General features: G+C 51.2%; 1 protein-coding gene across 1 annotated transcript; it reads right to left on the reverse strand.

The window, feature by feature from the left end:
- Window positions 1-3,374: 3,374 nt before the first annotated feature.
- Window positions 3,375-8,986, reverse strand: OSR1 (odd-skipped related transcription factor 1). Its single transcript, XM_007520589.3, has 3 exons — window positions 8,837-8,986; window positions 4,772-5,470; window positions 3,375-3,696 (listed from the first exon to the last, which is right to left on the reverse strand). Exons 2-3 carry the CDS (start codon window positions 5,437-5,439, stop codon window positions 3,561-3,563), a joined length of 804 nt encoding a protein of 267 aa, XP_007520651.1. The 5' UTR covers window positions 5,440-5,470; window positions 8,837-8,986; the 3' UTR covers window positions 3,375-3,560.
- Window positions 8,987-25,915: the final 16,929 nt, after the last annotated feature.

The raw sequence follows: 25,915 nt of genomic DNA on the forward strand, positions 1-25,915 counted from the left end.
AGCTTTATTATTATTATTATTATTTTATTATTTTGTGTGTGTGAGAGAGAAAAGAAAAACAGGATCCCTGGATCTTTGTCTTAACCAGCTCAGGAGATACCAAAGGTCCCTTAAGGCCTGAGAGCCAGATATGGGTGGGAGGTGGAGGATAGGAATCCTCAGGACATAGCACAGCCAGAAAAAGCTGGCTTGGCCTGGAGGTGGAGGGTGGACATCCAATATTTCCAAAGCCTGCCTAAGTCTGAGCAGAGAAATTGCCTCCAAACCACTGCTCCTAGGTAAAGATTGCCTGCAGGCGGGCTGGTGAGCCGTGGCCCTAGCTAAGCTCTGGTCCACTTGCAATGTGTGTGCCAATGGCTTGAGCTGTCACTGTGACTCTACACTGGCCAATGACTTCTGGGTCCACCAGGATGATAGTAAGTAATTGGTAAAACAAGCAGAGGCTGTTTTCTTTCTGCTGAGTGTGTGTGTGTGGTGAGGGGGATGAGGGAATTCTTACAATTCAGTCTCCTATTCTGACCCCTCTAAAAACTGCAGCAGGAATTCCTTCTTCTACAAATGCACACATGACACTACACAGTTCTGTCTTAGTTACAGAGTCCAGGGGGGGAGGGACTGGAATTCATGATGCCAAAAATGGGTTGGTCCAGAAAGGGGAAAAAAAAAAATCACCAAGGAATAATCCCATTTCACAGTCTTTAAAACATGACTTAAGGGGCTGGGTGGTGGTGCACCCAACTGAATCCTCATGTTACTATGTGCAAGGACCCTGCTTCAGGTCCCTGGTCCCCACCCACAAGAGGAAAGCTTCACAAGAGGTGAAGCAGGTCTGCAGGTGTCTCTCTCTCTCTCTCTCTCTCTCTCTCTCTCTCTCTCTCCCTCCCTCCCTCCCTCCCTCCCCTATGAATATTTCTGCACATTTTAAAACTATGATTGTTATTTTAAAAAGACATGATTTAGTTGGGAGTAGGGTTGGGGGGGAGACCCACTACATAGATTCTGTGGGGTCAAATGGGAGGGTGGAGTGGGAGATGAAACAAGAAGTAGAAAACCAAATGGCCTGGGATAGATGAGATTCTAGAGACAAACCCTCCCCACCCTGCCCCCTCTCTGGCCCAGGGGCTTCTCCAAACTTAACATCAAAACGGTGTGTGTGTGTGTGTGTGTGTGTGTGTGTGTGTGTGTGTGTGTGTGTATCCCTTTTCCAAAGGCCCAGGGCTGATTTCAGTCAGTTGGCCCTGACTGTGGTCAAGAGCAGACAAACCATGCCAGGGTCTAAGCTGACTTGGTCCAAGTCTTGAACCACCCCCCCAAACAATAAAATAAAATAAAATAAAATAAAATAAAATAAAACACACTCATTAGCAACCCCCTCACCTTCCCTTATCCCAAGCATCCTGAAGTCAGGGTTTTTTTCCTCCTGACTCCATCCTTTCCTGGATGAATTTTCAAGGACTGGGAGGTGTCAGGGAAACTGGCATCTCGCCAAACGAATGGATCTGGGAGCTCCGGACTCGGACTCGGCAGCTCGGCGGAGTCACTGGCTGGGCCCCCCTCGCCCTGACCCCCCCAAGGCCAGACCCCCACCCCGGGGTGCGCGGGTCCCAGGCGCCTCCAGGCCCGCCCAGCAGGGGGCGCGCGACTTCTCCGCACCCGCCTCGGTGACAGCGAGTCTACACCCGCACCCGGAGTCCAGAGACCCTCCCCGCGGGGACCCCCCAGCACGTCGTGGGAAGCCACAGCGTTTGAACTCCCGCAGCCTGCCTCTCCCTCGCCCTTGCACAGCCCCGGGGCCCCCGCGGAAGGCTGGAATCCCGGGTCCCTGCTTTTAGGGGAGCTGGGCAGCGAGACCAGGGCGCAGAGTCGGGGGCCACGCCTGGGGCCCGGCAGGTCCCGGGGGAGGTGGGGGCGGCCCAGAGAGAGACCTCAGGGGTCAGAGCCGTAACTGTGGGACGAGTATTCGCCCCCCGAAGGCTCCTGATTCCCAGGGCCCCTCTCCACCCCTGGCTCTGAAAGGGGGCGCCCGGGGATGTGGAGGCGGCGGGCGGGGGACTCGCCGTAGGTGTTGGGGGGTTCAGGAGGGGCCGCGGGGATCTGGAGTCCTGGAGTAGGATGGGGTGGCGGTTTGAGTTTGGGGCCCAGGGGGACAGGGGGCCTTGCACTGATGCCACTCCCCGCTCCCCCCAAAGCAGATGCCAAGGCCCCAAAGTCACCTTGGTGGGGACTCCAGGATGCTGGGGTGCAAAAGGTCTTGGCTGCACCGTCTTTCTCTACTTCCTTCCGTCTCTCTCTCTCTCTCTCTCCCTCTCTCTCTCTCTCTCTCTCTCTCTCTCTATATATATATATATATATGCTTATTTTTTTATTGTGGCCTTTCCTTTATTTCCTCTCTATCTCTCTGCGTATGAGAGAACGAGTTAAAGTCGCTTGGATACAAGGAGAGGGGGACACTGAGACTCTGAGGTCAAAGTGGAGGAGAAAAGTATAATCAATTAATCAACCACTGAATCAGTCAGTTAATCATCAAGCAATCGAGGGTGAGGTCCGAGGTAGAGAAAGGAAACCTGACTCTCTCAAAGAAACCGGTCTCCTGTTTCGGGCAGGGAAGTCACCCATCCGGCCGTGCCTGTAAAATAACCGTTTATTTAATATTTTTTTAAAGAAAATCTCCAGTGATAAATGTCCGTTACGGATGGTCAGCGTAAAGTGCCAATCGCAGTGCACCGCCGCTGCCCGCTGCCCGCTGCCCGCTGCCCGCTGGCGGGGCCTGGCGGAGGGGCCCAGGCGCACACCGGCCGCTCCATCCCGCGCAGGGCGGGGTCCCCGCGGTCCCCGGAGCCCGGAGCCCAGCGCGGCGCGAGCAGGAGCCGGGTGGGCACTGGCGCGCCCAGTCCAGCGGGCTCCGGACCGGGAGGCTGAAGCAGATACACGGATTACACTTTTGCAGGCTCCCAGGGTAGGGTGGAGGGTGGGAGGGAAAGTGGGGCGCTCCTCCCCTCACCCCCTTGCTGCCGCAGTCAGAGTTACAAGCTTATATGGTCAAAGGGGAAGAGAAAAAAAAAAAAAGAAAGAAAGAAAACGTATAAAATAACAATAGAAAAAGTAATACTTTTGGGAGAGGCGCCGCTGAGGCTCCGTGAAGTTTGCATATTTCTCTTCTTCTCCTCCTCCTCCTCCTCCTCCTCCTCCTCCTCCTCCTCCTCCTACTTCTTCTTCTTTATCCTTCTTCTTCTTCTTCTTCTTCTTCTTCTTCTTCTTCTTCTTCTTCTTCTTCTTCTTCTTTTTATAAATGCAGTTTTCTTTAGGCTCGTGAAGACCGCCTGTTGGCCAAGAGTTTAGCCTCGTCCTAGGGAAGCCCAGTTTTGAGCTGGGTCCTGGCCCCTGGGACCTGGGCTCTGCAGTTCTGCATGCTCCCCAGGGTGGGGGTGGGGATAAAATTTGGGGTGTAAGGGGTGGGTCAGGGTCCAGGGAGCCCCTCCCACTGCCCACCAGAGTCGCCTTGGCTTGAGATCCCCCTGGAGGAGGGGGCCCTGTGACCCAGGTCCGCGGCACTGAGGCTTCTAGCACTTGATTTTGGTGGTTTTAAGCTCCTTCACCTGTGAGTGCAGGGTCTTGTGGACAGCGAGAGTCCTGGACTGGCAAAATCCCTTCCCACACTCTTGACATTTGAAAGGTTTCTCTTTGGAATGAATGTATCTGCGGGCAGAAAGAGACAGGGAATAACTCCTTGGGCAAGGGATGCAGAGTGGACATTTGTCCCATGGTTCCCAGAGCAAGCTCTAAAGAGAAAGTGGGGGAGAGGGGTACCCCGTGTGGAGTGGGGGAATGTAGACTCCAGTTCAAATAGACCTTAGCAACTTCTGATCCAACCAGCCCTCCCTGACTGGGTGCCCCCTTTTAAGGCCCGAGCCAGCGAGAGAGGAAGGTGGCTGGGAGGCTGAGTTGCAGCCAGCTAGCACTATCACTAGACCTGCTTGTGTGGTTATTAATGTTAAACAAAAAACATCTCAGGGCCTGGAGGTGGCCCACCTGGCTGAGTGCACAAGTTACAGTGCATAAGGACCCCAGGTCAAGACTCTGGGCCCCACCTTCATGGGGGGTGAGGGGGTTCCTAAGTGGTGAAGCAGTGTCCCAGCTCTCTCTCTCTCCCTCTCTCCTTTCAATATCTAACTCTATTTAAAAATAAGTAATTACTGTATTTTCTTTTTCTTTTCCTTAACAGAGCACTGCTCAGCTCTGGCTTATGGTGATGCAGGAGAACTGAACCTGGGACCTTCAAGCCTCAGGCATGAGAGTCTTTTTGTATAACCATTATGCTATCTACTCTGTCCGTAAATACTGTATTTTATAAGAAATGTCTTAGCAGCTAAGTTTTCAGTTACCTCCCCTGCACATGTCAAGCTTTCAAATGCCATGTGTGTATGGGGGTGGGGTGGGGGGTGGTATTGTGTGATGGTCTTGCTTTTGTCCTTGCAGAAACTTCTTGTGAGGAGTGAGGAGTGGAGACAAGGGCAGGGAGGAAGCTGTGATGGTTAGTCACACAGCTAGTGTGGCGGTTCAGAGTGATCTGCAGGTAACCCGGTGTTGTATCTTAATACTCCCTTAGAGCCTAACCCTCCCCCCACACACACCCTCATGTGGTCTCCTTTTTATTTTAGAGAACTCCCAGAAGCTACAGGAGGGAGGGTGGGCTCAGGCCTGGCACAGGGTCTACTAAGGGAGGAGGGGTGAGAAGGACACAAGCAACCCCCAGCCCCCCCATGAAGCCCACCTGTGGTCTCGAAGGTGGTCCTGCCTCCGGAAGGCCTTGTGGCAGATGTCACAGGTGTAGGGCCTCTCATCCGTGTGTGTCCTCTCATGGATGAGGAGGTTGTAGGACTTGGTGAAGTGGCGGCCGCAGAACTTGCAGACAAACTCCTTCTTGGTCTTGGAAGGCAGACGTCCCCTGGTGGGCTTCTTTTCTGGGGACAGCTTGGTGACATCCAGCAGGGCACCCAGCCCACCTGCTGGGGAGCCAGGACCCTCTCCCCGGCCCAGCTTGGAAGGGTCTTCCTGCGTGGCAGCCAAGGCCAAGTTGGCAAAATCGAAACGCGGCTTGGTCTTGAGCCCCATGGGGCCGCTGCCCGCTGCTGTGACCTCAGGCTTGGGCTGGAGGACGTGTGGGAACCAGGGGAAAGCCGGCAGCTGGAAGCGTGCATCCACCAGGCTGGAAACGGCTCCGGGCACTTTGGAGAAGGAGGTGCGGGGCAGGTGCATGGCAGGGTAGCCCAGAGTCCACTGGTGCAGGTGCACGGCGTGCAGCGCACTGAAACCGTATAGATTGGGCAGGTGGTCAGAGGGCACAGCAGGCAGCCCGTTCACTGCCTGCAGGAAGGAGTAGTTGGTGAGCTGCAGGGATGGGTGTATGGGCACCGGTGCTGGCAAGGTTTTGCTGCCCATGGTGCTGGCTGCAGGGGGACTCAGTTTCTACCTGCAGGGAGAAGAAGGGAGTGGGGAGAGGAAGGAGAGAAGTTCAGGGTTGGATCTCCTCTTCCTGAATTGCAACCCAGCCACACCCTCTCCCTCTCCACAACCCCCAAGCTGGAACAGGGAGTCTTAAGACCCCACTGGAGGAGGAACCTGATACCCTTACAAAGAAAGTGGGCTCCCCTTTTGGGTCATGGGCTTCCTCCAAATGCCCCTCTGGCAGAGATATAAAACTAGAAATGGAAACAGAAGTCCTGTGCACCCCATTTAAATTGAAGGTTCACAGCAGGGCAGAAACACCAGCAAAGTGGTACGTGGAAACTTACATCCCCACAAGCAAGATTCCCCTCCAGAGATAACAGGAACTTGGAAGGCAGTTATGCACTTCACACTCAGATAAACAAACTCAGAAAGACACACCACCAGAGGGACAGATAAACAGGGATTCACACATCCAGCAGAGCTGACAAGGTGCAGAGGTAAACCGGGACAGGCTTTGAGTGCCTTGCTACAAACCAAAATTCAGGATCGACACAGAGGCAGGGTCAAACCTTATCAAAACAAACAATCAAAAACCTTCCCAGACAGTATGTCTGTCAATGTGGTCCATCTGCCCATCCATACAGCTCCCGTGCAGTGCATCAAAGTCAACCCACAGACCTTCAACAAACTCTGTCACCTTTCTCCTCAAAGTGCTCAACCTTGACCTCCAATTGTCTTTTTCTGCCACTCTGCTAATGAAACCTGTTGATGCTACCTTGCACCATGTGAGGAAATACCTTCATTCTTAAGGAAGACACTTGACATTCAAGTTCATGGACTCACTTAGTTAAAGGACTACAACAGCTTACAAGGGGTCTTTGGTGTTCTCCCTGCCCCAGAGGCCAGAGGCAGGGTGCTTGGGCTCCCCAGATATTTGCCTGTGAGCAGGCAGGCATGCCCACGGACAACAAGGGCATCAGCTGGCTACTATGATGTCCTATAGACCCTCCAGCTGCCAAGGCAAAGGGAGGTGCCCTGCAGGCTGGTGTCTTTTGGCCTCCTGTACCAGGACTTACAGCCTGAGTAGGGCAGATCTAGGCTGTGCCAAGGAACCTCACCCCTCTGTATTCAAGTCTATCCAGTGAATGTAAATAATAATAATAACAACAAAGAAAACGGAACATGAGTGACTGAAAATTTGAGTTCCTTCGGGACTATATGAACCGCACTACTTGTGAGTTGTACACACACACACACACACACACACACACACACACACGTCAGCTTTCCTTTACCCTTTTCCTTCCTTCTTTTCCTTCTCTTCCAACCTGCAGCTACTCCTCCTCCCTGGAAAATGTGGGCCACCTTGAAGCTCCCTCCATCACAAGGCGAGAGGGACAGTTTCCCAGGTCTAGGTGACCCTCAGCCAGGCAGGGTTTTTACAAAGCAGTGCCTTAGAACTAAACTAACCACCTTCTTGCTGCAATAAACTTTCTGTGTGATTCTTGCTCTAGGGAGGAGAGAAGAGAATTAGAACCCAATAATCCCCCCCCCACCACCAGGGTATCTCAGGAGGTCACTTGTTACTTGACAAGCCTTGGGGGGGGGGCGGATAGAGTGGTTTGCAAACCACCAGGATCTGGTAGCATGGTGGGCATCGATTTAGAAAGAAATTAAAAATTAGTTTAAATCGAAAGGAAGCCCTGCTTGACCGCCAACAGTTATTTAACCTGAGGGTTACTCTAAGCAGGGATCTGGGGTGACCTCTGATCTCAGGCCACAGTGGTAAAGCCGGGACTTGAGCTCCAGGGGCCATGACGGGAAATCCAGAACCCTCTAGAACATAGAGCACCAAGACAAACAAACAAACAAACAAACAAACAAAAAAAAAAACTGAGCTCAAGAGCCCTGACCAGCTGGTCAGCTTGGGTCAGGGAGGAAGAGCAGGAGAAAGGCCAAAAGAAGCCTTCAGGATTTCAAACACTGGCCCAGACTTGGGAGAGGTGAGTGCTCTTTGATTTGCTGTCACCTTTTCCTCCCCATCAGGCGCTGGAAAAATCCTTCCTTTCCCTTCCTTCCCTCTCCAGGCTTCCCGGGGCGCCAGGCATCAGCAAAAGGCCTGGGCTGGCGGTTCCAGGTTCGGCCTGTCCAGCGGGCAGCCAGCGGCCCAAGCCATCAGGGGCGGCTCAGCGCTTCCACCCAAGAGACCTGGACGGGAGGCTCCCCAGGGCACCACCCAGGCTCTGTCTCACCTCCTGGAGCAGAGCAGCCCAGGCGCAGCTTGGGGGAAGGTGTCTCTGGGGAGCAGACGTTTTGAGATTATTTGCCTGATCTCACCCCCACCAAAAAAAAAGAAAAAGAAAAAAGAAAATAAAAGAAACAATTTATTCCCCTCAGCGGCTCAGCCAGTTTCTCATTTTCAGCCGCACCTCAGAAGAGGCCAGGGTTCCTCCAAACGCTTCCCTACGACCTGCTCGGGGCAGGAATTCGTTGGAAACGTGGTTCTTTTCCCGGGACACCAACAGCGGCCCCGGACGCCATGTACTTCCAGGAGTTGGGCTGGATCAACAACCATCTCACCACCGCCTTCCTGACCCGGGGGACCCCTAGTGCAGCCAGCTGGGTGTCTCTGCAACCCCCCACCATGCACCCCCAGTGAGACCGCTTCCGACCTAATCGCAGCGCGGGGACCCGCTCTCCAGGCCCGCGGGCCGGCTGTGCGGGGATCCCGGGAGTAGCGGGGTCCACCTCCACCCGCGTGCCCGCGCCCCTCATCCCCTCGGCGAAGCGCCTGCCCGGGCTCTGCCGCCAGCCCCAAGCCGGGCATTAATGGAGTGTGCGGAGTCTATTAAAGCGGTTTGTTCGGGGCTAATTGAGCATGAGGAAGTTAACTGCTTGCATTAATGAGGACGGAGGGGACCCTAGGATCCTGCCCCGGCAGGAACCCTGCAGCAACCCGGGAAACTCATCGCTGACTCGAGAGGGGCGGCTGACAGGCCTCGGGACTCGGGGCGCAAGAACCTACCAACACGACATTTCTCTTGGATTCTTCCCGCGATCCAGATCCGGATCCAGATTCAGATCGAACGAACGGGGGTGGGATGGGGGGTGCGCTCAGGAGACCGCTGCGCTTTTTTTTTTTTTGCTCCCCCAACCGAATCGCCCCCAGGAGCGCCGCCCACCACATCCACCGCCCCCCAACCCCCAGACCCCTAGTTCCCTCGGGGTCCCCCCCCCCAGTCCCTTCTTCTCTTCTCTGGGACTCCAGGCAGCCGAGAGCCTCGCACGTGGTTTCTGTCCCCTCGCAGCCCAGCCCCGGTGAAATGCACCCAACTGTGGCAACAAAGAAAGAAAAAATTCAGAGGAGTCCCTTTACTGGGGAGCCCACCTCGGCCGCCCCCGAGTTGGCCAAAGGGGCCTGGAGGTGGGTCCTCATTCCGGTCATCAGAGGCTTGGGGGGGGGGGGAGTGAGACTTCAGCAGGGGAAACTGCCCTCTTGGTGTCCCCTTGAAACTTGGCTTAAATAAAGGACAGCGTGGGGACGAGCGGAGCAAAGGAAGAGCTGGGGGGCATCCCTTCCAAACACCCCCCCCTCCACCGGAGACACCAGCCAGAGCTCGAGTGTTTATGTTAGCTGTACCCCAAACTGGGAAGCAGTACGGGGGTCCCCAACTTGCAGCCTTGCACCCCGGCAGCGGTGTAGGGGTGGTACACTCTAGGCCTTGGCCACATAAATCCTCCCAGCATCCTATTCAGAGCACCCCTAAGTTTGAGTGCAGGTGAGAGGAAGCTGGGGTGGCGGAGCAGGCGGACCCGCAGCTCCGGGGACCCTGCAACCTCAGGCCTGCGCAGCCAGGCGAGCGGTCGGCTGCCCCCCTGCCTGACCCTCACGGGACGTGCACCTGTGCCCGGCGCCATGCGTGCAGTCCGGCACCACCCCGCACACCCCAATTTCTTCCTTTCTGAGGCAAGTCGGGGGGAGCCAGGCGCGTCTTGGCGAAGTGTGCACCCGCTCCAACTTTCTCAGAGGGACCCCAGGAGCTGACACCTCAAGTCCTGGAGCGTAGTCCCGGGGTTCCGCGGGGTAGCGGACACCCGCCGCGCATCCCGGGGAGACAGAAGCTGGGGACCCCGCGCAGGGAGCCCGGGAGCCAGCATCCCCAAACACCCGGGGCTGCAGCGGCTCCCCCTTTCCCAAAGCCCCGGCAGGGAGCCCGCCTTCCGCCAAAGGAGCTGCCTCTGGAGACCGCTGGCGAGACGCGCCCTGAGCGCAGGGACCCGCACCCCCAAAGCACCGCCGAGCTCCCCGGGGCGCCCAGGGCTGCGGTTACCTTGTCGGGCGGCGGGCCGGGGGACTCGCGGCTGCCGGGGACCCCGGGCTTCCAGGGACACCCCTGAGCTCTGGCGTCCTGGCCCCTCTGGGACTGCGGGGACTCGGGGCGCCCCAGCCAGCGGGGGGTGCAGAGCCTCTACGGGCTCCTCCGGGGTCTGAGCCCGGTCGGCGGCGCAGAGCGTGCAGGGGAGAGGCCGGGCTCCAACTCCTCATCCCAGAGCCCCGGCCGCCTACTTATTTTAACCCTCCCTCCTCCCTCCTCCCTCCTCCTTCCTCCCTCCTCCCCTCGCTCTGGGGCTCTCCCCTCCCTCCCCGCCCCCCCCAGGCCCTGCGCTTGCGCCTGCGCACTGGGTCGCAAAGTTCTGCTGACCCGGACCCACCACTCCGGCCTCTGTGCGCCCCCCTCCCCGGGCCCCCCGGCCCCGCACCCGGGCCTTGCGGGCCCTGGAGCGCGTCCCTCCGGTCTCCTCCGGTCAGCGAGGCGGCGACAGGGGACACAGCCCCACCCAGGGGGGAGGCAGAGAGGCGGGTGCGAGCTCCATCCAGCCCTGAGCGCCTGGGGGCTTAGCCCGGCGGGGTGGGGGCGCCCCGGGGTGCCCAGCGCACCCGAGACCCTGGCAGAGTCGCCTCTTGTCCTTGAGCCCCTTTCCTGGGGGACCTGAAAGGGGTGGGGGTGGTCGGGCACGAGTTGGACGCTGTCTGCTGACCCAACCCGCGGGACGGAGCTGGGTGGCATGGCCAGGGGGGTGGGCAGGGCAGGAAATGCAAGCTAGAGGCATTTTTCTGGGAGCTCGAATTTTCCGGGGTTCCTCTCCAGCGCAAGCTGTGCCCGGTAATCGCGTCTCCATGTGTTGGGTGACAGAGGGGTGGCGAGCAGGCAGCGAAGTTAGTTCCTCTGCTCTGGTGCTTAAGGGGGTCGGGGTTGCTCTCTGCCAGAGTCCTTGGGTGGGTGGGTGGGTGAGGGGGATAGCTGACCTCCAGCTGACCCCTGTCTGCTGCCTTTCTACCCCGGGTTGGGGGGAGGCCTTCTCCTCACCCCCCCCCCCCAGCAGCCTGGTCTCTGGGTGGATCTCCTGCCAAAGGGTGCTGTGTCTATGGGGGTGGGTGGGAGGGGGTTGGCAGCTCATGCTCTCCCACCCCCCCACCCCCCAGCTTCCTTGGAGGTAGAAAGCTTGCAGGTGCAGCTGGAACTGTAACAGCTTCCAGTCCTGGATGGAGAGAGAGAGAGCTTTTCTGCGGAGCAAAGGGAGCTGAGGGGCTGACTTCCCTCGCCTGACTTCCAAGGGCAGGAGAAATCCCAGAGGAAAGTTCTAAGAGTTCATTTCTGAGTTGTGTCAGGAATCTCTTTGGGAGGCTCTCATCCTCTCCTGGGAGACAGAGCTCGAGGGACCTTCCTAGTCAGTCCTGGAAGAGCCCAGAGGAAATCACTTGGGTGTGGTGTTCACACCTTTCAAGGAATATCCCCTTAAAAAAAGGACATTGTGTGTTTGTGGGGAGGGTGGATGGAGCCTTCTGGGGTGCACAGACTCCATCATCTGCTCAGGAGTTCACAAAGCATTCACATCACTGCTTCCTCCTTTTTTTTATTATTATTATTATTTGATTTTTCCTATTCTGTTAAGGCCGTAGGCCAACACTCCTTGAGATATCTAGAAAATAACAAGTAATAAGGTTTTCAAATATATATATATTTTTTAATTTGGACAGAGTGTTATGGATCTTGTAGAAAGTGCCATGCAGCCAGGTGGTTTGATGACACTTTTGCCGGGTTACCTAGGAAAAATTATCTATACTCCTGTCAAATCCAGCACCTGAGTTGTGTGGGTTGACAGCGAAGATACTGACCTCAGGTTTTGCCTGGCAGGGGAGACATTGCTGTGCAAGGCAGGACAGGACAAGAGGAAAGAGAGATACCCAGCATGGACACGGCTCAGTCTGGGCAAAGATGGGCCTGCTTCCAGGCACCTGGCACCCAGAGACCCAGCAGTGCATCCCCCCACCCTTCACCCCCAGAAGCTAGGAACAAGGAAACTCAATGGATGCTTGCTTCCTGACAGGCCAAGATGAAAACCTCCTCCCAAGGGGCTGACTTTTCATCTTCCACCATGAGCTTGCCAGAGGTCAGCCTGTGGGTTCTGGCTCACTTTGGGGTGAATTGACAAAAAGACATCTCCAAACTAGGAATCCCATGCCAAAAGGAGAGAGAGGAGGTGAGTGGGAACCCTCCTCAGATAAAGGGATAAAGTAAGCAAGGTGGAGTCTCCTTACCACTCACCACCCACTAGGGTTTGCGTGGATGGAGGAGGATAGAGCCCAGGACACCTCAGGGGCACTTTGGTGATGCCAGAGTCAGTTGGGATTTTCAAGGAATTTGGTACAAGTCTTTCTCAGTAGCTGAGATCCTCACCCCCACCGTCCACCTTGCAGTGAACTTTCCATCTGAAGGACCACTCAAGCCAGAGCTTCCAGAACTCCATTGTCACTGCTGCTGCTGCAGACAGGGGCTCACTGCTTTGAAGCTTCTGACTGCGACCTAGAACCAGAGGCTGATTCCCTCTCCCTCCCCTGCTCTTAGTTCACTGATGGGCCATTCCATGACCAGGCTAGACACTTGTGGATTCTGTGGGAACCTTGCAGCAGCCTCAGGCAAGGACCCCTGTTGTGGTGATGGAGCCTCCAGGCAGGGGTGCTCCAGGAAGCTGTCCCCCACCCTCCTACCCCTGTACTCTCTCAGGAGACCCCCATTTTCTGGTCATATTTGGCGTGTGTGTGTGTGTGTGTGTGTGTGTGTGTGTGTGTGTGTATGTTGACAGCTTCTGCTGGTCTCCCTTGTCTCACCTTCAACCTCGTACCTAACTCCTCTTTACTCAACTGTCTGTCTTCAGAGTGAAATGAAAGTATCCCCCAAAATAACAAGATGATGGAAAATGGCCAATACAGCTGAGGGGTGGTTAGGATAACAAACAAACAAAAAACAAACAGACAAACAAAAAAACACCATCTTCCTAAACAAACCAAACATCATAGTTTTTTTTTTGTCTCAAAGGACATCACTAAAGTCGAATAATAATAATAATAATAATAATAATAATAATAATAATAATAATGATAAAGAAATTTACTTAGAACTCGGTTTTTGCTAACATTCCTGTAACGATTTTTGTGGACAACTGGAGACGGTGACTCCTTACTAGACTACCTTCCCTCGGTTTACACTCACGCATAGGGCTTGCACGTAAGCGGGAGATGTACGGGGTCCCCTCCATATTCTTGTACATAATGGGCCGCAACTGCTCAATAGTTCCTCTAGGGCCATTAAAATCAACCAGGACAACTTCCAGCTTTGGGGAGGAAAGTTCCACCCCGGGGAAGGGGAAGAAGGTAGCGGGACCGACCCACGGATGGGCGTAGGCAAGCCAACCACAAGAAGAGGACCCGGAACCCACGCTTGACTGTGACAGCGGCGGCGGGACGAATGACAGGATGTTAAACTGAAAGGGAAAGTGAAATGCTCCCAGCTGGGTCCCGGCTCCTAAGTTCTTGCTGAGCAGAGAGCATCTTGTAACTGGGAGCCTCGCACATGTGCGGTTCTGCAGCGGGTTGCAGGGAGGGGTTGTTGGTGGTGCATGGACGAGGTCTCCATCGTGTACAGGGGTGGGGTGGGGGGAGATGCCTTCAATTGCCCGGCTGCGGCGCGCAGTGCGTGGCCAAGGCGTGCAGAGCTGTTTTGCAAACAAAACAAAACAAAACAAACAAAAACTCATTTGTGCAAACGGGTTGAGAGAAAGATCCTCCCAGTCCTGGTGTACTGACTTTCTGGGAGGATCGACTTCTACCTCTTAGCCAAAGGTGCAGTGCTGTGCAGGGTCTGAGCGCACCAAGACTGATGCAAACAAAGAGAGAGAGAGAGAGACGAGAGATACAGCCTGCAGGGTGTGCAGTCCGGGTGAAGCGCTGCAGACAGAGGCCCCTTACCGGGATGAGCCGCCAGGGCTCCGGAGGAAGGAAAGAAAGTCTCGGCGGTAATTAAATATTCCCAGCCTCCCCCCTCCCCCCGGCTCCCCCACCCTGGGGTTATTATCTGCGGCGGTTTCCGGTGGAGGGGACCCCTGCGGGCCTGGGCGCGAGGCTGAGGGCACCCGGGGGGAGCAATTCTGAAGAAATCGCGCCACCTGCTGGCGAGCCATCGCTATGGCCCGCGCCCCGGCCGCGCGAAGTCTGGGACCCGTGTCCTCCGGGGATCTTAACCCCCCTCCCCCAGAGCTTTTATTACTGTCTTTGAATTTTTCCTTGCAAAGTGGCAAACACTCGCTCTTACGCCTTTCCAACTTCGCGCACGCTGGAGAGGGGTGAGCTCCGTTTCGCCACGGGGTTCGTGTTTTCTATGCTTCCAACCAGATTTGCAAATTGGCTTTTTTTTTTTTTAATAATGATTCTAAATCCTTGGCCGTTATGTAGGCCCGGCTTTCATTACTTCATTATCCGGTCCTGGGAAAAGCGACTAGCTAAGATCTGCTGGGGGAAGTATTCTGCACAATCCAAACTTGGGTTAGAGAGACTATCCAGGTGGCCAGGCGTGGGCTGGGGAACTCTGTCCATCACTTCTTGTCAGGCTGCCCTATCTCTTGGGAAGAGAGGAGAGGGGAAGAGAGAAGAGGGAAGGAGAAGAGAAGGGAAGGAAGGGGAGGGATAGAAAGGAAAAAGGAGGGAGCCGGGCTGTAGCGCAGCGGGTTAAGCGCAGGTGGCGCTGAGCCCAAGGACCCGCATGAGGATCCCGGTTCATGAGGATCCCGGTTCATGAGGATCCCGGTTCGAGCACCCGGCTCCCCACCTGCAGGAGAGTCACTTCACAGGCGGTGAAGCAGATCTGCAGGTGTCTGTCTTTCTCTCCTCTCTGTCTTCCTATCCAACAACGACGACATCAACTACAACAACAATAAAAAGACAACAAGGACAACAAAAGGGACGATAAATAAAATTACAAAAAAATAAAATTAATAAAATAAAAAAGAAAGGAAAAAGGAAAGGGAAAGGGAGGCACAGACAGACACACACACAGAGAGAGAGAGACAGTCAAAAATGTCCCTTGTGTGCTAGAGAAGAAAAAGGAGGAGAGGAGAAAGAAGAAAAGGAAAGGGAGGGAGGGAGGGAGGGAGAGGGAGAGAGAGAGAGAAGGGCTGACTGCTGGTTCCACCTTCTTTCCCCAGCCTATTAGATCCAGGTCTTTTACTTCCTGCTGGGGACAGTTTAGCTATTTAGCTAATGTTTCCCCTAGAAAATACACCCTGTAAGTAAATGGGGGGGGGGGGGGCTAGGCGGTGGACATGCACCAGTGCGGAGGCTGGAGGTCACCTGCTACAGTGCAGTGTCCACCAGAGAAGTCTGGAACACCTTGATCAGATCAGCTTGTTCTGATGAAAACAATGAAAATCCAGTCTTTTAGCAACTTTGCAGTTCATTAAGCCCTGTTATCGAGTGTGGTTACTAAGTTGTAAATCAGATCTTCAGAACTTATTTACGTATTTTAAAGATTAATTTATGTATTAATGGGAGGGAGAGAGAGAACCAGAGACTTATTGTGGCTCATGTATTACCCAGGATCAAACTCAAGATTTCAGGCTTCAGAGCCCAATATTTTGTCCACAGCATTTGTTCCTGAACCTGCTTATTTATTTATTAGATGAAGTTTTGTGCCCTTCAAAACCTCCTCAGCTCTCCACCCTTGTTGGGGGGTAATCAACATTCTACACCCTCCCCCCCTGCCCCTCTTCCCTTCCCCATATCTCAGCACTTCCATGTGGTGCTGGGACTTGAACCTGGGGCAGGAGCACAGAAAGATAGTGAGCTATTCCTCCAGCCCTACATCCCAGATGCTGTCTGCCTTGCCCTCTCAGCTCCTACAGTCTGGATAAGCAGCAGAAGAGAGAAGTCATAGGCAGAAGCCCTTTAACATGCTACTAGCCTTTCTTTGCCTGCAGAGAAAACAGGATGACCGGACTTAGGGGAGGTTTAGCTATGTCTTCTCACATCCCTCAGCCCACCTCCTCATAACATTCCTTCCCAGCACACTAGGAAGTCAGAGCTGGTGTTGCAAAACTTGCTAATAAGGAAGGAACAGAGGCTGACAGTGCTTCAAGTCACACTGTACAGATCAACTTCCTGGGCAAAGTGTCATTTGTCATGCTCAGGCTTTCCAAGGCTGACTGTAAGCTCTGATACCAGCCCTGGGAGCAAGAGCTTGAGAACAGGGCCAGAAAAAACATACTGGGGACCAGCTCTGGGTTCTCCTGCCAGCCCCATTGTGAAGTGGGGCCTCCCTGCTCCTTATCCAGCACTGACAGTGAAGGCTAGAAAGGGCAGGTGCCTAGGTGTCAGGCAGTGGCAAGCTGGGTTAAGCACACACGTTACAGAGCACAAGGACCTAGGGTCAAGCCCTTGGTCCTCACCTGTGGGGGCGGGGGAAGCTTCACAAGTGATGAAAGGAGGTCTGTAGGTGTCTCTCTGCCTCTGTCTCTGTCTATCCCTCCATCAATTTCTCTCTCTCTCTATCCAATAATAAGTAAATAAACATACTTTAAAAAAATGAAGAAGGAGCCGGGTGGTAGCTCAGTGTGTTAAGCCCACGTGGTGCAAAGTCCAAGGACCGGCATAAGTATCCTGGTTCAAGCCCCCGGCTTCCCACCTGCAGGGGAGTCACCTCACAGGCGGTGAAGCAGGTCTGCAGGTGTCTGTCTTTCTCTCCCCCTCTCTGTCTTCCCCTCCCCTCTCCATTTCTCTCTGACTTATCCAACAACAACAACATCAATAACAACAACAATAATAACTATAACAATAAAACAAGGGCAACATAAGGGGATAAATAAATAGAATAAATATTTAAAAAAGAAAAGAAGAAAAAGGGAAGGGAAGGGGCCTGACTTAGACATTCTATCTGTAACCGAGGCCACCAGTTCTCCCTCAGTGAGGTGGGGCCATGAGTTAAGATGAATGAATACACCTCAACAAGCTTCAGCTCAGACTGCGTCCAGAGACTTCACGTGTGGAATGACAACCCTTCAGCTTCATTACTCAGGTGAGACCTTTCCTTTTATAGTATACTCTAATTCCATCTCAGGTGGTTCACTTTCTAACAAAGTCCCAAAACCTAGATATACACCAGTTTCTGTGAGAGAGAGCTTATGTTCACACGTATCCATAAACTACTGCAAAATATATACCTGAAAGCAGAAGTACACTAGAGTTTGCAGTGAGTAACCCCCCTAACACTTCCTCTCCACTATTCCAAGCTTTGGGTCCATGATTGCTCAACAATTTGTTTGGCCTCATATGTTAACTCTCTTTTCAGTCACCAGGTTCCAGATGCCACCAGGATGCTGGCCAGGCTTCCCTGGACTGAAGACCCCACCAATGTGTCCTGGAGCTCAGCTTCCCCAGAGACACACCTTACTAGGGAAAGAGAGAGGCAGACTGGGGGTATGGACCGACCAGTCAACGCCCATGTTCAGCGGGGAAGCAATTACAGAAGCCAGACCTTCTACCTTCTGCATCCCACAATGACCCTGGGTCCATGCTCCCAGAGGGATAGAGAATGGGAAAGCTATCAGGGGAGGGGGTGGGTTATGGAGATTGGGTGGTGGGAATTGTGTGGAGTTGTACCCCTCCTACCTTATGGTTTTGTTAATTAATCCTTTCTTAAAAAAAAAAAAGATGAATAAATATGGGGGCCGGGCAGTGGTGCAGCTGGCTAAGCGCACATGACAAGAAGCACAAGAAAAAGAAAAAAAAAGAAGCACAAGGACCAGCGGAAGGATCCCGGTTCGAGTCCCCAGCTCCGCACCTGCAGGGGGATCATTTCACAGGTGGTGAAGCAGGTTTGCAGGTGTCTATCTTTCTCTCCCCCCCTCTGTCTTCTCTCTCGATTTCTCTCTGTCCTATCCTTCAACAACATCAATGTCAACACTAACAATAAGGATAACAACAAAGGCAACAAATGGATAAAATGGCCTCCAGGAGCAGTGGATTTGTAGTGCAGGCATTGAGCCCCAGCAATAACCCTGGAGGCAAAAAAAAAAATAAAAGAATGAATATGATAGGTAAGCATGGAGGCTTCTGCCTCTATAGTATTTTTCCTTCCTTCCTTTCTTCCTTCCTTCCTTCCTTCCTTCCTTCCTTCCTTCCTTCTTTCCTTCCTTCCTTCCTTCCTTCCTTCCTTCCTTCCTTCCTTCATATCTCTCTCTCTCTCTTTCTTTCTCTTTTCCCCCTCCCCACAGCACTCACTGCTCAACTCTGGTCTATGTTGTTGCTGTGGTTTAAACATGGGGTTTCTCTTGTCTCAGGCATGAAGTTCCTTTTGCATAGCTATTATGCTAGCTCCCCAGCATGGCGAGGTGGTTACAGTTTTCAAACTATCCCATTGAAAAAGTCCTGGGTTCCCAAAGTAATAGCCAAACTGGAATTCCATCCTCAGCACTGTCATATGCCAGAGTGAAGCAGTGTTCTGGTCTCTCTCCCCCTTATTCTCTCTTTATACACAGTAAGTCAAACAAATAAATCTTTAAAAATATTTTACCCCCGGCTCCCCACCTGCAGGGGAGTCCCTTCACAGGCGGTGAAGCAGGTCTGCAGGTGTCTGTCTTTCTCTCCCCCTCTCTGTCTTCCCCTCCTCTCTCCATTTCTCTCTGTCCTATCCAACTACAACATCCATAATAATAACTACAATAATAAAACAACAAGGGCAACAAAAGGTATTAAATAAATACATATTAAAACATTTAAAATAATTTATTGATTGAATGACTGAGTAGAGATAGAGAGAAATCAGTAGGGAAGGGGAGAGATAGAGAGGGAGGAAGAGACACACCTGCAACACTGTTTCAGCACTCATGAAGTCTCCTCCATGTGGGTGGGGACCAGGGCATTGAATGTAGGTTCTTGTTCGTGGTAACATGTGTATTCTACAAAGTGGTTACCACCCAGTCCCATTAATCTTTTTTTTTTTTTAAGTTTAAAAATAATTTCTTTTCTTCTATTTCTCTTCCTCCTCCTCCTCCTTTTCCTTCTCTCTTTCCCTCTCACTCTTTCTCTCCACTGCTCATGAATTTTCACCACTGCAGGTGAAGACTGAGGGCTTGAACCATGTCCCAGGTCCTAAAAATGAATTTACTTATTTTCTTTTTTATAAACTTTTCTTAAAAAAATATTTATCTATTCCCTTTTGCTGCCCTTGTTGTTTTTTTATTGTTGTAGTTATTATTGTTGTTGTTGATGTCGTCGTCGTTGGATAAGACAGAGAAATGGAGAGAGGAGGGGAAGACAGAGAGGTGGATAGAAAGACAGACACCTGCAGATCTGCTTCACCGCCTATGAAGTGACGTCCCCTGCAGATGGGGAGCCGGGGGCTTGAACCAGAATCCCTAAGCCAGCCCTTGCACTTAGCGCCACGGCCACGTGCGCTTAACCTGCTGTGCCACTGCCTGACCCCCCCCTTGTTGTTTTGTATTGTTGTTGTAGTTATTAATGTTGTTGTTATTGATGTTGCCGTTGTTAGATAGGACAGAAAAAATGGAGAGAGGAGGGGAAGACAGAGAGGGAGAGAGAAAGACAGACACCTGCAGACCTGCTTCACTTCCTGTGAAGTGACTTCCCTGAAGATGGGGAGCCGGGGGCTTGAATCAGGATCCTTACGCCGGTCCTTGTGTTTTGTACCACTTGAGCTTAACCCACTGCACTACCACCCAGCTCCCTTAAAAAATGAATTTCTATAATCGTGATGTAGCTCGCCAGAAATCCAGTCTGGACCAGATCTTTCCAGACACTTCTCTAAGAAAGGGTAATCTATGTTTCATTATGTGATTTATTTGTTTATTAATTTTTCAGGAAGTTGGTCACCAGGTCCCCATGGATGCAGAGGACTGGCTTCTTAATTCCAAGGGACCTGTCCAGGCAGCCAAGTGACTGGGAGTTGAAGCACTATAGTAATTCAAGAATGAAGCTGTGTGCAGGCCTGGCCAGCTCAGCTGGTAGAGCACTAGACTCTAAATCTCAGGGTTGTGAGTTCAGGTCCCACACTGGAGGCCAGATATAAAAATTTAAAAAAGGGGGGGCCGGGTGGTGGTGCACCTGGTTGAGTGTTAAAATGAGCAAGGACCCACGTATGAGCCCCCAGTCCCCAACTGTAGGGGGAAAACTTAACAAGTGGTGAAGCAGTGCTACAGGTGTCTCTCTGTCTCTCATTCTCTCTATCCCTCCCTTCCCTCTAGATTTATGACTGTCTATCCAGTAAATAAATAAATATACTTAAAAAATTAAAGAAAAAAACTTCAGGGTTTTGATCTGGGGGGTTAACAAATGTGAGGTTAATAAACCTAGTAATAATAATGTGAGGTTAATAATGGGAGGTTATGTTGCAGTTTATTTAGGCACAGCAAAAAAGATAGGCTCTTCGTGATAGACAGGAGCCTTGAGTCTTTAAGCTGGTTAGCAGTGCCCAGCTTTGGTGTTCATGTCCAGCGGGGAAGTGGCATGGCGGTCCTGGGGAGGAGGACAGAGCAGGGGCAGCAGGGACGGGAGTGTGACTTCAGTCAAGTCCATCAGATAGCCGCTTAAATAACTTCCTATACACCCACAATCCTTTGTGGGTTTCCGTTAAGTCCATTGTATGGTCCTCAGGCTGACATCTGCCCTGAACGAGTTACCATCACGTCCTAGCAGAGCACCTGACACTTATTAATGGCTTCAGTCCTCAGAGAGAGTTGCTGTGCGGATGCCCCAGTCTCATCCTCAGGGTCTCTGAGTCAGGATGTCAGTGGGCCCACTGTTTGAAAACCTCCACAAATGATCCGGATGCCCTGGTCTTTCCACCTCAGGAAAATCAAAACTGTTGCTAAGGCCTGATTCCACCCTGTGTCGTCTGTTGTAATAAACATAAAAAGGCCTTGACAGTAGTGCAGCTGGGAACAGGTTTTAACAACCAAAGCTTTTTTATAGGGCAGTTCAACAGAACGGCATGATATATATTTTAAGTATAGCACAATAGGGCGTCGGGCAGTAGCTCAGTGAGTTAAGTGCAGGTGGTGCAAAGCGCAAGGACCGGTGTAAGGATCCTGGTTCCAGCCCCGGCTCCCCACCTGAAAGGGAGTCGCTTCACAGGCTGTGAAGGAGGTCTGCAGGTGTCTATCTTTCTCTCTCCCTCTCTGTCTTCTTCTCTTCTCTCCATATCTCTCTGTCCTATCCAACGATGACATCAACAACAACAATAATAACTATAACAGTAAAACAACAAGGATAACAAAAGGGGGGGGGAAAGAAGGGCACAATAAACAATTATTGGCAGAGGTAAGAATAGGCTGGGCTCATGAGTCCATCAGTTGCCATAAGTTCAGTTCCATGTGAGTAGTTTCTCTGGTCAGAAACAGCATGGTGCGTCCTGGGAACCTGAGCTGAGTTCATGTAAACAGGAGAAGGAGGGGTAGGGGAAGGAGGCTAAGAATAGGCCAGACCCATGAGAAAAGTTAATTACCAAGGTTTAAATTCACGTGTGTGTACAAGCCCAGGGAGAAGCAGCCATGGTGGGGCAAGCATCCCCCCCCTCCCCCAGGGGCCTGGCCAGCCACCTGCACTCGGGCAAAGAAGGGGCAGACTCCTGGCCGCTTGCAAGTTAAGTAACTTGGTCTACATCAGTCTGTCAGCCCCACTCAGTCAGTCATGGGCTAACTGTGTCCAAATTCCTTCGGTGAGCTAGCGTATTGTATCTTCACGGTCATCTGGCTTCTCCTGATGAATCTGAGGATTTAAGAGCTAGCCAGATATCAAGAAATGGCTCTTCTCGAAAGCACTTTGCAGACTTGAGTGGATGTTTCTTCTCATCAACCTCCTTTCCTTGACTTGCAGAGGAAAGGGACTGTACCTGATAATTCTTCGAAGCCTTTTCACTTCTTAAATTTTCAGATGTCCTGGTCTTCTGTGGAGGGTGACAGCTGGGGACTCCCAGCCCTCATCCCGTGTCCCCCCACTGCCACCCCACAGCTACCAAGTATAGCATCTTTCCAGCAAGGGAACCATCTTGGTTTTTAGATAAATGTTCATCTCGGGTCACAGCGAGAAAAAGCACTCCTACAGCCAAGACACCTTCTGGGATTAGACCGAGGGCGTGGTGAGCCTTCAGCCACAGCACAAAGCATCATGCTATCCAGGTGAGCTATTCTGCCACCACGGCCCCCTTCCCTGTCCCTCCTGCACACTTTTTCCCCCTTTGAGTCTTAGAGAACTTTTCAGACTTCTTTTGGTAAAAGTCCACACTACAAGTTCATTTACAAGTGCTCTGCATTAATCCAAGTCACCTGAGGTGATTGGCTCCAGGAAGCCAGGTGCATAAGAACAATCCACACTGCCCCCCTTTTTAAAATTATGCCAGAACACTGCTAAACTCTGGTTTATGTTAGTGCTGGGGGTGGAACTGGGAACCTGGGGACCTCAGGTATGAAATTTCTTTGTATAACCATTATGCCACCTCTCCGGCCCTCTGGACAACCTTTCTGCCACTGTTACTCAACATTCTGCAATGAATGAAGGAGCCCAGCCTCAGAAAAGGGCTGCATGTCACCTCAGCAACCCAGTTTGGATGCAAATGCAGGAGAGAGTCAGGAGATGTTCACTTGGTAAGGCCTGTGCTGTATTACTACTACCTCTACTATTACTGTTACTACTACTACTACTACCTCTACTATTACTACTGCTACTACTACCTCTACTACTACTACTACTACCTCTATTATTACTACTGCTGCTACTACTACCTCTACTACTACTACTGCTACTACTACCTCTACTATTACTACTGCTACTACTACCTCTACTATTACTACTGCTACTACTACCTCTACTATTACTACTGCTACTACTACCTCTACTATTACTACTGCTGCTACTATCTCTACTACTACTACTGCTACTACTACCTTTACTATTACTACTGCTACTACTACCTCTACTACTACTACTGCTACTACTACCTCTACTATTACTACTGCTACTACTACCTCTACTATTACTACTACTGCTACTACTACCTCTACTACTACTACTGCTACTACTACCTCTACTACTACTACTGCTACTACTACCTCTACTATTACTACTACTGCTACTACTACCTCTACTATTACTACTGCTACTACTACTTCTACTACTGCTACTACTACCTCTACTATTACTACTACTGCTACTACTACCTCTACTACTACGACTGCTACTACTACCTCTACGATTACGACTGCTACTACTACCTCTACTATTACTACTGCTACTACTACCTCTACTATTACTACTACTGCTACTACTACCTCTACTATTACTACTGCTGCTACTATCTCTACTACTACTACTGCTACTACTACCTCTACTACTACTACTGCTACTACTACCTCTACTACTACTACTGCTACTACTACCTCTACTATTACTACTGCTACTACTACCTCTACTACTACTACTGCTACTACTACCTCTACTATTACTACTGCTGCTACTACTACCTCTACTATTACTACTGCTACTACTACTTCTACTTTTACTACTGCTACTACTATCTCTACTATTACTACTGCTATTACTTCTACTATTACTACTGCTACTACTGCCTCTACTATTACTACTGCTGCTACTACTACCTCTACTATTACTACTACTGCTACTACTACCTCTACTATTACTACTGCTACTACTACTTCTACTATTACTACTGCCTCTACGATTACTACTGCTACAACTACCTCTACTACTACTACTGCTACTACTACCTCTACTATTACTATTGCTACTACTACCTCTACTACTACTACTGCTACTACTACCTCTACTGTTACTACTGCTGCTACTACTACTATTACTGCTACTACTACCACTATTACTACTACTATTACTACTACCACTATTACTACCACTATTACTACTATTACTACTACTGCTATTACTACTACTATTACTACTACCGCTATTACTACTACTATTACTACTACCACTATTACTACTACTATTACTACTACTACTACCACCTCTACTATTACTACTACTGCTGCTGCTGCTACTACTATTACTGCTACTACTACCACTATTATTACTACTACTATTACTACCACCTCTACTATTACTACTACTGCTGCTGCTGCTATTACTACTATTTCCTTCTCCTTCTTCCTTCTCCTTTTCTACTCCTCTTCTGCTTCTTCCTCTCCCTGTTCCTCTTCTTCCTCCTCCTTCTCCTTTTTCTTCTCCTTCTCTTGCCAGAGCACTGTTCAACTCTGGCTTATGGTGGTGCTGGTGATTGAATCTGGAACTGCAGAGCCTCAGGCATCAAGGTCTTTTGAAGAACCACTATTCCAGTTTTTCTATACCTGAACCTGTGCTTTATCATGAACACAGACACAGGTTCAAGCCTCTGGCCACCAATTTGCACACAAGTCTCTCTCTCTCTCTCTCTCTCTCTCTCTCTATATATATATATATATATATATATATATATATATATATCTGTCTCTCACCCTTTATCAAAACAATCACCAGGAGCAGAGCCTCAGAGATAACTCTGGCAAGAAAAATAAATAAGCAAATAAGTGAATAAAAGCCTGGGATTCAGGAGACACCTAAGTGAGGCACAGTGATGGTGTCCAGTCCTGGTGTGGGAATTGATGGACCAGCAAGGGGACTTCAGGTGGTATGTGCCTGTCCTGCTTCCTTTTCTAGGTGGTGAGTTCTCAGGATCTGGAGTCTTAGGCTGCCTCTGTCTGACACTCCCTTCATGCAGGGTTGGAGGAGTCACAAGAACCACCACCTAGTTCAAGATGAGCCTTCTAACAGCAGGGTCTGGAAAGAATCATGCTTAGCTCACGGGAATTGGCACAGGAATGACAGAATGGCCTCTGGCCCAAAAACACCCAATGTAGAAACTCCTGGGAGAAACTTAAACAGATCATCTTTGACACCTCCTTTTAGCAGAAGCGAAACTTGAACCTGAAATAGGATTGACCCAGTAACAGGCTTGGAATGCAGAGCTAACTGTCCTGACTTCTGCTGGGTGTTCATTTCCTATTTGCCCCTTTTTTTATTCTTTCTGTGAGTTGGGGGTCTCAAAGAATGGAGTCATAAGAGGCTCTTCCTTTGTCTCTAGCTTGACTTCAGAGGACAAAGCTGGTATTAGGCACTGAGGTTCCTGGTAATAGGCAGTCCTTGAACCCTTCTTGCATGTCCTATAGGTGCACCAATGCTCGGGCCTGGGGTTTGACTGGTCTCTGCTCAGTGCTGCATCTCTCTGCAAACATTAACTGTCATTACTTATTTCTTCATGTCCAAAATGTATGCTTCAACATTCTGTCTCCCTAGACAAGTGTCACTTTTACTGCAATCTTCAGGCCAGATGTTCCTGGTCTAAGTGGTAACAGCTGCCACATTGGCAGAAGTCTGGCTCCAGCTAAGTCACTTTCCAGAAGAGTCCCCCCAAGCCCACTCTGTGAAAACACTGGCATGGCAGGAGAAGTCCGTACCTGGCCCTTTGCAGCCGCTCAGGAAACCTTAGGGAAGGCTGGGACGGGCATTTGGGCAGGCAGGACGCCAAACCACTGTGCATTCCCTTCTTCCTCCATAGTGAGCTCCAGTCCCAGTTCTGGAAGAGCCTGCCTCCTGCTCCCAGAGCCTCCTTTCAAAGCAACGTTTGTAGTGCCATCACCCATTACCCACGTCCTCACTCATCTGGGGACCCAGTGGTTTCCTATCACTTGCCATCGCCTTCTATGATCTTAAGTTGACATCCTATTGTTTCTGAATTTTACTCAAGTTGCAGCCGGCTGGTAGCATTTATCTCCTCAGTTCCCCTGGGCCTTTGGTGAATTCCTCTATAAGGTCCCATCTCAGCATCAGCAGTTCCAGAAAATACAGGAACAATTGGCTTCCATCTTTCTGCTAAGACTAGAGACTGGTTTCAGCCAAAAAAAAAAAAAGAATGGCATCTTGTTGAGTTAAGATTGAATTTTTAAGACACAAAAGACAAGCACATGGAAAGCCACACTGATACAAATGCTCGGTGGTCATAAGGCAACGTAGCTATGGGTGACTGCAGCTTTCTCTAAGAGGCTTCAAGCTCAT

This window comes from Erinaceus europaeus, chromosome 3 (assembly GCF_950295315.1).
Source record: "Erinaceus europaeus chromosome 3, mEriEur2.1, whole genome shotgun sequence".
NCBI lineage: Eukaryota > Metazoa > Chordata > Mammalia > Eulipotyphla > Erinaceidae > Erinaceus > Erinaceus europaeus.

Coding starts and splice junctions, on each gene's coding strand:
- OSR1 (XM_007520589.3), bottom strand. CDS start 5,439: ATGGGCAGCAAAACCTTGCCAGCACCGGTGCCCATACACCCATCCCTG. Junction 3,697..4,771: donor GACCACCTTCGAGACCACAG/GTGGGCTTCATG, acceptor TTCTGCCCGCAG/ATACATTCATTCCAAAGAGA.